The 9818-nt window shown below is 39.7% G+C and overlaps 5 protein-coding genes across 5 annotated transcripts in view; 3 read left to right on the top strand and 2 right to left on the bottom strand.

Moving 5' to 3' along the window:
- Window positions 1-137: 137 nt before the first annotated feature.
- On the bottom strand, window positions 138-537 carry ano9a (anoctamin 9a). Its single transcript, XM_056451847.1, has one exon. The coding sequence runs from the start codon at window positions 534-536 to the stop codon at window positions 162-164; it is 375 nt and encodes a 124-aa protein (XP_056307822.1). The 5' UTR covers window position 537; the 3' UTR covers window positions 138-161.
- An 861-nt stretch (window positions 538-1398) lies between these two features.
- Window positions 1399-9818, bottom strand: part of LOC130219134 (uncharacterized) — a 29052-nt gene continuing 20632 nt past the window's right edge. The window contains exon 3 of the mRNA XM_056451417.1: window positions 1399-1771. Within this exon, the coding sequence (XP_056307392.1) occupies window positions 1458-1771 (314 nt within the window). The 3' untranslated portion in view covers window positions 1399-1457. The remainder of the gene's footprint in view (window positions 1772-9818) is intronic.
- Window positions 2826-3780, top strand: zgc:153405 (uncharacterized protein LOC751661 homolog). Its single transcript, XM_056451401.1, is given in 3 exon segments — window positions 2826-2878; window positions 2913-2984; window positions 3020-3780. Coding segments are annotated over 3 exon segments (729 nt in total). The 3' UTR covers window positions 3624-3780.
- LOC130219120 (histone H2A-like) lies at window positions 5545-6070 on the top strand. Its single transcript, XM_056451405.1, has one exon. It carries the CDS (start codon window positions 5577-5579, stop codon window positions 6015-6017), a length of 441 nt encoding a protein of 146 aa, XP_056307380.1. The 5' UTR covers window positions 5545-5576; the 3' UTR covers window positions 6018-6070.
- Window positions 6398-7651, top strand: zgc:113984 (uncharacterized protein LOC573997 homolog). The gene has a single exon (XM_056451402.1). It carries the CDS (start codon window positions 6653-6655, stop codon window positions 7286-7288), a length of 636 nt encoding a protein of 211 aa, XP_056307377.1. The 5' UTR covers window positions 6398-6652; the 3' UTR covers window positions 7289-7651.

Genomic DNA, 9818 nt, shown 5'->3' with positions numbered 1-9818 from the left:
TGCATATTTCCTTTTAGACTTTAGTTTCCAGTAGAAAGGTTACTTATAAGTGTCTAACTAATTTAAAAAAATAATAATAAATAATAATTAGAAACTCTTATTTTGAAAACATGGGTGGCTCTTAAAAGAGCCTTTGGGGTAGCTGAAGGGAATTCAGCGCTTTACTTGGAGCTGGTGTACTTGGTGACGGCCTTTGTGCCCTCAGACACGGCGTGTTTGGCCAGCTCTCCGGGCAGCAGCAGACGCACGGCGGTCTGGATCTCTCTGGAAGTGATGGTGGAGCGCTTGTTGTAGTGAGCGAGACGAGACGCCTCACCGGCGATGCGCTCGAAGATGTCGTTGACGAACGAGTTCATGATGCCCATCGCCTTGGAGGAGATCCCGGTGTCAGGGTGGACCTGCTTCAGCACTTTGTACACGTAGATAGCATAGCTCTCCTTCCTGGTCCTCTTGCGCTTCTTTCCTCCTTTTCCGGCGGTCTTGGTGACCGCTTTCTTGGAGCCCTTCTTGGGCGCAGCTTTTGCTGGTTCAGGCATGTTGAAGATTTCAGAGTGTGAAACCGAATGGCGCTGTTTGAACGTACGGGGTATTTATCGAAAGCTCGTGCGAAGCCAGAGGACTGAATTGTCATTCTATTGGGTGCTTTCGCTCAATGAAGAAGAGCTCATTGGTCACCAAGTGGGCCGTTAGATAAACTTCTCGCCAATCGCAGGCTCGTAAATTTGAATATTTTTCGCCCATCCCCCAGAGATCTCCCGCACTGTTTCATTGTCCAACTTTCCCGCCGTACTCCAAAAGCTTGATTCGTCATATTATACCTCTCGGTTAATTATGGTTTCTACACAATGTTAAAAATAGTTTCTCAAATTTACAGTCGAATGACCAAAATGTAGAATATCTGAAAGCAATGTTTAAAATTCACTAACACACAAAACAGTACGGTTGACAAGCAATGTTTCATTTACATTAAAGATTATTTAATCTGAGTTGTACTTTATTTCATATCTATCGATAGTGAACGAACGTAATTTGCTGAGCTGCTTTAATTGAAATGTAGTTTGCATAAGCTGTACTTTGTCAAGTTGCATTTATCTATTAGCTAAATCGTTTAATCACATAAATAGTTCATTGAGGGTGAAATATTGGGCTGGAGTGCTTCCATAAACTAACAAATAACCCTATAACAGCTATAAAGCTCATAATCTACATTATGCTAATATAGTTTCAATGTGTCATACTCTGGGCACGCAGTGGTACAAAAACGAGGAAGTGAATTATTCACATTTGATTATGTCAGGGATAAGTATGATAGGGAAAATAGATACTTTACACAACTTCTCTTAATATAAGACAAGGCATTAATGAATATAACACAGCGAACAAGAAAATGTGCTCTTTATGAAAGTGTGGGTGGCTCTTAAAAGAGCCGTTGGGTTTTCAGGGTGGAGCGCAGACGTTTAACCGCCGAATCCGTACAGAGTGCGTCCCTGTCTCTTCAGCGCGTACACAACATCCATGGCGGTCACGGTCTTTCTCTTGGCGTGCTCGGTGTAAGTGACAGCATCACGGATGACGTTCTCCAGAAACACCTTTAACACTCCGCGAGTCTCCTCGTAGATCAGGCCAGAGATACGCTTCACACCGCCACGGCGAGCGAGACGACGGATAGCGGGTTTGGTGATTCCCTGGATGTTATCACGGAGAACTTTACGGTGACGCTTAGCGCCTCCTTTTCCGAGTCCTTTGCCGCCTTTGCCTCTTCCTGACATGGTTTCGTCAAATTCAATTTAACAAGTGAATGCCAGATACTGCGAGTGACAGTTTACAATCGTTTACAGGACCTAGTTGAAACACTGGTAGGAGGTGTAACGCAACGAGTACAAGACGCGCCGAGGGGGCGGAGTTTGGAATTCGACCGGACGTTTGTGATTGTTTATTAACCTTGTCATACTCTGACCAATAGGCGGTGAGCACGCGCTGTTAAATACCGATGCCTTTTAAAATAAACATAATTTTAAGATAAATAAAGTTCTTTTTCAAAGAATGAACTAATTCCATTTGCACGATGTATATAAACACACAATGAATTTGTCTTTATGACAGAATCTTACACAAATGTTAAAGAAATGTGAGCTGTTTGTTCCAATTAGTGGAATCTTTATTGTGTGCCTTCAAAGCACGTATGGAGAGCATCATAACCTGTGTCTAAAATGCAATGTTTTTTTTTATTTACAAAACTCTGCAGACACTCAAACACAAAGCGGGAGCCAGGCCTTAACATATACAAATGTGTAGCCAGTGATGCTATTATTGTTTGGTACATTATAAAGTATTTGAATTTGTTTAAATGATAAACACAAAGTGTTCCTGGAGCTTCGTATGATTACAGTTAAATCACAGATTTTACATTTGTAGGTGAACGGACACATTAATGCAGGATCTGACAAACCTATTTGCATAAACTGAATGTTCTGAAATGTTCGGTGACTGATATTCTGTGACACTGGGTGTGAATGAGATTCATAAGTTCCAATACGTTTTATATTAAGGCTTTTCTAATAATTAGTTCGTGTTCTCCACTGTTTAAAAAAACATTCTTAACAAAATGATTGATTGAGGGAAAACGTTGTTAAAATTAGAAAATGATTATCCTTAAATCCACAAAACATGTTTTTGTTGTTACATGTACTCAGCGGTTACATTTTCTTATGTAGACCAAGGCATTCACTTTTTAATTGATGGTTTCTGAATTTTTTAAAACTCAAATTTTAAGTTCATAGAAAGCTTGTAGCCTCCTCATAATACGCTTTTTTTAAATCTGCAAGATGTTCTGCTTAACTTGATTTGGTCAATGTTTAAATGGAGAAAGCTACGTTTAGCTCATATGTTTAGCTGGATGCCTTGTGAATCAGTGTATTGAGTCTACACGGTCCTCATGTGGTATTTAAGTTCACAGCCGCTCAGCAGCGCCGCTTATTGATTTCGCAGATTGTTGACGGCAGTGACCGTTCGCTCAGAGAAACATGGCTGAAACCGCTCCTGCTGCCCCTCCGGCTAAAGCTCCTAGAAAGAAAGCGGCGTCTAAGCCCAAGAAAGCGGGTCCAAATGTCCGCGATCTCATCGTCAAGACTGTGACCGCTTCCAAGGAGAGACAAGGCGTGTCTCTCGCAGCCCTGAAGAAAGCTCTCTCTGCCGGCGGCTACGATGTGGAGAAGAACAATTCCCGCGTCAAAACCGCCGTCAAGGCCCTGGTGACTAACGGCACTCTGGTCCAGACTAAAGGAACAGGCGCCTCCGGTTCATTCAAGCTGAACAAGAAGCAAGCCGAGCCCAAGAAGAAGCCAGCGGCCAAGAAAACTGCAGTGAAAGCCAAGAAACCCGCCGCTAAGAAGTCGCCCAAGAAGGTGAAGAAACCGACCGCCGTGAAGAAGGCGACAAAGAGCCCCAAGAAAGCCAAGAAGCCCGCAGCTGCTAAGAAAGCAACTAAAAGCCCCAAGAAGGCGAAGAAACCAGCGGCTGCCAAGAAAGCAACCAAGAGCCCCAAAAAGGCGAAAGTTGCAAAGCCCAAAACGGTGAAGCCGAAGGCGGCCAAGCCTAAGAAGGCCGCTGCCAAGAAGAAGTAAATCTTATTCTGTTCCCCAATTCAACAAAAAGGCTCTTTTAAGAGCCACCCACTAACTACAAAAGAACAACATTTTTACAACACTCTTGGTATTTTCAGGCGCGACCAGGCATTTTTTTCCTCAATATTGGAACAAAAATGGGCATAAAATATCTATACCGAGCGATATATAAACTATTACTAAGATCCGTTAGTTAAGTGCGTTCTTGAGTTAACGTTTAATGTTTGTAATACGAACATTTAAATAACGTTGGATAAAGTAGAAAATGCAAACAGCCAGTTTGTATGTCTTGTAGAATTAAATTAATATTATCATTCAAATTATAAGCATATCCCTCTGTGGAAAAACAGGAAAAAAGATTGGTGATTGTAGCGGAGAAAAAATACATTTGGGACAAGTAGCCTTCAAAATTATAGTGGCATGAAAAGCCAGCATACTGTTATCTCACTTAAACTTCTTCTGAGACGAATTTTAAAGTGTATCTCCTCCTAGGCCTTTCAAGCTACATACTTCAAACTTTCGTCAAACCTTCAAACTGGTCTGACTCGGGTTGCTATATCTTTTCTAACTGATCCAACTTTGGGTTTTCCAAAAAATGACCCAGAAAATTCTCAAAAGCCCCATTGACTTAACATTGGGTCAGACTTTGTGAGCTCAGAACTCTGCATCAGACTGTTCTACAGACTTCTAACTGGACTCATTTAACTCAGACTAGCCAACAGCCAACCACTGATGACCTTTAAACTTACTAGCCACTCCCTAGCAACCACTTATGGCACCCTGGCCTAGCAACTGTCCATATACTTACATTGTAAAAGACTTCTGTTGACTTATCATTGAGTCAGCCTTTGTGAGCTCAGAACTCTGCATCAGACTGTCCTACAGATGAGAGTCTGGCCTCATTTAACTCAGTCTAGCCAGCAGCCAATCACTGATGACCTTTAGACTTATTAGACACTCCCTAGCAACCAATTTCAGCACCCTGGCAACTGTTCCATACACTATGATTAGCTGTTCTAACACATACTAGTAGTTTTAACATGCTACTGACATGCTAATCTTGCTAAAAACATGCTAATGACATGCTAATTCATGCGAACAACATGCCAATTCATGTTATAAACAAGCATGTTAACAACATGCTAATTTATGCTAGAATCATGCTAATTTGCTAATTCATGCTAGAATCATGCTAATATCATGTTAATTTAAGCTAGAATCATGCTAACAACATGCTAATTCGTGGCAGAATCATGCTAACAATATGCTAATTCATGCTAATGCATGTTGGAATCATGCTAATTCATGCTAGAATCATGCTAATATCATGTTTATTCATGCTATAATCATGCTAGTTATATGCTAATTCATGCTAATATTATGCTAATTCATGCTAAAATCATGCTAGTAACACGCTAATTCGTGCTAGAATCATGCTATTATCATGCTAATTCAAGCTAAAATCTTGCTAGTAACATGCTAATTCAGGCTTGTTTTAGTCTTTACAGTGGTTACATTGTTAACTGCAGAGATCTTAAACATTCTTTTAGCCAATTTGAAACTTTTTCAAACTAAATAAACTACTTCTAATAGACTTTTTCAAGCCACCATAAAGTTTGTACTTAAACTTTATCATCTAGTTGTGCATGACATTTAATTTTACTGGCACGTTTCTAAAGTGCATCAAAACTTACAAATAGGGGTGTTACATGTTACATCTGAGTAAATAAAACTTTATGAAAATCCAAAATATCTAAACTTACTCACAGATTTGACTGCATGTTTTGTCTTTGGCCTTAAAACTTAAGAAATTAAATTAAGAGGCTCAAAATAAGACTCTGGCAGGGAGGGGGACGGGTTTGGGTTTTGGAGGGAAGTGCAGTGATTGGTTTGAACACTTCACAGACTCTGACCAATCGACTGCGAGCACTCTCTCTTAAATACTGACTGCCTATGACAGATGAGCACATTTCTCTCCTGAATAGTAACGTGAAGCAAATATTCAACATGAGCGGAAGAGGCAAAACCGGCGGCAAGGCCAGAGCTAAGGCAAAGACTCGCTCATCCAGGGCTGGTCTTCAGTTTCCCGTTGGCCGTGTTCACAGGCTGCTCCGTAAGGGTAACTATGCTCAGCGTGTCGGTGCCGGTGCTCCGGTTTACTTGGCCGCTGTGCTCGAGTATCTGACCGCTGAGATCTTGGAGTTGGCCGGAAACGCCGCTCGGGACAACAAGAAGACCCGTATCATCCCCCGTCACCTGCAGCTGGCGGTGCGCAACGACGAGGAGCTGAACAAGCTTCTGGGTGGAGTGACCATCGCTCAGGGTGGTGTACTGCCCAACATCCAGGCTGTTCTGCTGCCCAAGAAGACTGAGAAGGCCACCAAAGGCAAATAAGTCAGTTTGATAAACAAATAAAAATCCCCAAAGGCTCTTTTCAGAGCCACCCACTTTCTCTTTGAAAGAGCTACAGAGTTTCCAGATATGTAGTACCTGCAACCTGTTTTCATAATCCGCCACTTTTTCTTATAAGTAGCCATGCTAGTAGTCTTGAATCAAACTTACCGTAGTTTGACTATCAGTAACGATAATTTTAAAACTGCATTACTGATTATTAAAGTAGTTTATTTGAAGGTTTCTTGTGTAAGAAGTTGTTCAGCACACACGAGAATAACCTTATTTTCATTCATTTATTTTCTTTTAGGTTTAGTCCCTTTATCAATCAGGGATCGCCACAGGGAAATGAACCGCCAACTTATCCAGCACGTTTTTACGCAGCGGATGCCTTTCCAGCTGCAACCCATCACTGGGAAACACCTTATTTTGTTTTATTATATAGACGACTATGCAAAGACGAAGAATTCCCTAGTGCTTGTTTGATTTGACAGCCTATCAAGATCATGAATTGTTTCACAGATCATGATTTCATTCACCAAATAAAATGTTTTTACGTTTTATTTAACCTATAATTTCATAAACTTTGATTTCTAACAGATCCGACTTTTACACGAGGCCGAGTTCAAAGTACGTGTATGTGCAATACAATAGACAAAAGCGCGTGCTGCTACTGTGTAAATCCTGTTCGGGAACGTGCAGCTATTGGTCAGACCTCGCCAAGAAGTTGTCGCAGTAGGCAATCAAATGACTTTGCTGACGCACCGCCCACAGAGAACACTGCAGAGCAGAGTATAAATAGCAGCTGCCAGAGGAAGTGGGTTATTACTTTTGTCCAGAAAGCAAAGACTATTTCTGCAAAAATGGCAAGAACCAAGCAGACCGCTCGTAAATCTACCGGAGGCAAAGCCCCAAGGAAGCAGCTCGCCACCAAGGCTGCCCGCAAGAGTGCTCCCGCCACTGGCGGCGTCAAGAAGCCTCATCGTTACAGGCCCGGTACCGTGGCTCTCCGAGAGATCCGCCGCTACCAGAAGTCCACTGAGCTGCTGATCCGCAAACTGCCCTTCCAGCGTCTGGTCCGAGAAATCGCTCAAGACTTCAAGACGGATCTGCGCTTCCAGAGCTCCGCTGTCATGGCTCTTCAGGAGTCTAGCGAGGCTTATCTGGTCGGTCTGTTCGAGGACACCAACCTGTGCGCCATCCACGCCAAGAGGGTCACCATCATGCCCAAGGACATCCAGCTGGCCCGCCGCATCCGCGGAGAGCGCGCTTAATTTCACTGTTATCTTAATTTAAACCCAAAGGCTCTTTTAAGAGCCACTCCACTATATATAAAAGTAAAATTTTCTAAAGCTTTAAGTGTACAGCCAGATTGGTCTTGATGTAATCATTGTGTTCTTTGTACACTCGCAGGATGATCAATATATAATATTAACGAAGTACCAGTTAACACCATTGCCAGACAAGTGTGAAAACTATTCTATGTACAAACAAAAATTTGGTGTCACCCTACCTTGAAGCACTGGTGGTGTTTTTGCAAATGTACACTTCACTAAATATAAGTGCTGTTCATAACAATAGCAATTTAATAAGATTGATTCATTCTGCAAAAAAATAAAACCTGACGTTGACATTAACCTTTATGCACTGTTGGGGATCCTTTCATACTCTTGGGTGATTTTGAGTCTTAATTTGGCCACAAATTTTCCTGACTTTCAACTAGCAGAATGAATTTTGGTGACAAATGATATTTTGACACGTGATTTGGGGGGAAAAAGCTCAACAATACACTCTGGGCAAATTTACTGCCTTTTGTTATGTTCAGGATGAAAACATACACTAAATTAAACAGCAGTAAAACTGCATCAGATATTTATTTCCATATTTATTTCTTTTAAATCTGTTAATAAACCTCAGCCCTGATCAAAAATACTAAGTTGCTTTGAAGCTACAGTATTTTAACTCTTCAAATGCCAAATTCATAAGTGAAAATGACGATTTTCAATATAGAAAGTAATTGTGGACTGTTTTTTTTTTTTTCTTTTTTACTTTTTATCAGTCTTGGACATGTGAAACAGCATTACCTTTGATGCATTAACCAAAACTTATACATATCAGATTATTTACAGAATGACTGAAAAACAAATCAGGCATATATAGTGTGTAAAATTCAGTCAAATTTCTAACACTTTGAACTGTTACTTGTAAGTTTTTTGTCTCCTTTCAGTATGGGAGACGTAACAAATAACTTTGAAAGCCAATCAGCAGAAAAGGCTATCGATATTTGCTTATAAAAGGGTTCACACTCCAAACCGGTACACTATACTAACCTTTAATAAAATATTATTGTTCCTTTCTTACTTTCCTTCAACTTAGTTACTGATTTATTCAGGGGTTACCACAGTGTAATGAACCACCAGTTAAAATCAAATTACTATTTTATTTGGCACACAAACAGTCATACACAGCAGTGAAATGCTTATACTATCACTTGTGACCTTAACAAACAAAAATAATATCAATAAGAATCTAAATATTTGAATATAATAAGTAAAAACATAAAAGTTTAGGTATATAATTAGAACTTCTAGCGATAGAAATTAAAACAAATATAGAATATTTAAATTATTACTCTGGCCTATGTTTTATTGGGTGGATGCACTTTCAGACGCACACAATGTTCAGTTAACCAAATTTATTTTTGATTTTATTTTGGCCTCCTGAGAAAAACCCCAATAATAATTAATTAAATTTACAGAATTAAAAATTTACTAAAATACTAAGAATGAAATCTGTAATTTTCCATGTTTGAAATATGGATATAAAGGCTATTTTTAAACATGTGCATTTTATTTTTCACCTTCAATATTTTTTAACAACCCTATAGTGTTGCATAATATGAAATGTTCTGTCTCCAATCTTCTGTTGTAGAATTTTAGACAAGATGCCAAAGTTGCAAAATGTCAGAGAAAAATCAACAACTTTGCTCTAGAATTGTTCAAAAACACCCACTTGGGGTGCAATATAAAGTCCAATAAAACCTGCTGTACACACTGAAACGTGATGTGTAGATCTGTTTTATTTATTTATTTATTTATTTATTTATTTATTTATTTATTTATTTATTTATTTGCTGTATTTGAAATAATGAATGTAAACTGTTCGGTTATCCTTCAAGTGTCGGTTGGGTTTAGGGGTGGGGTCTGATACGTGTAGCACGTGACATATTACCATCATGTAGCTCCGCCTTTTAATGTTTCAACTAGGTCCTGTAAGCTGCTGTAAAAGTCACCTGCACGTCTTCTTAACTACTTATTGCATCAAGCTCACAAGCAAACATGTCTGGAAGAGGCAAAGGTGGTAAAGGACTCGGAAAAGGAGGCGCTAAGCGTCACCGTAAAGTTCTGCGTGATAACATCCAGGGAATCACCAAACCCGCTATCCGTCGAAATCAAGCCCCAAACCGTTTCAAGGACCCAAATCTGCCAAAGATTGAAGTTTACACTTCATTGTGGGTTAAGTTTAATTTAAAAAGCTGCCAATATTAACTATAATGGGAATACGATGATGTTTGGCTTCTAATCAATATAAAAACGCCTGTAATGTAAATCAAGCTGCTTCTGTTATCATAGCGGGGTTTTTTTTATTTGAATTTAAAGCATTTTAGTTTGAGAGCGTTCTGCCGACTCTGCTCCATGTATAAACCACAGTAGTTAACTTAGATCTTCACGGTAAAATAAAGCATTTTTGGCGGGTTGTTGTGATATTTTATATATATATATATATATATATATATATATATAT

Source organism: Danio aesculapii, chromosome 25, assembly GCF_903798145.1.
Source record: "Danio aesculapii chromosome 25, fDanAes4.1, whole genome shotgun sequence".
Classification (NCBI taxonomy): domain Eukaryota; kingdom Metazoa; phylum Chordata; class Actinopteri; order Cypriniformes; family Danionidae; genus Danio; species Danio aesculapii.
The sequence above is the reverse complement of the archived record's forward strand: the minus strand, read 5'-3'. Positions and strand labels throughout refer to the sequence as shown.

Bases quoted from the DNA above. Each gene is read 5' to 3' on its own strand.
- ano9a (XM_056451847.1), bottom strand. From the start codon at position 536: ATGCCTGAACCAGCAAAAGCTGCGCCCAAGAAGGGCTCCAAGAAAGCG.
- LOC130219120 (XM_056451405.1), top strand. From the start codon at position 5,577: ATGACAGATGAGCACATTTCTCTCCTGAATAGTAACGTGAAGCAAATA.
- zgc:113984 (XM_056451402.1), top strand. From the start codon at position 6,653: ATGTGCAATACAATAGACAAAAGCGCGTGCTGCTACTGTGTAAATCCT.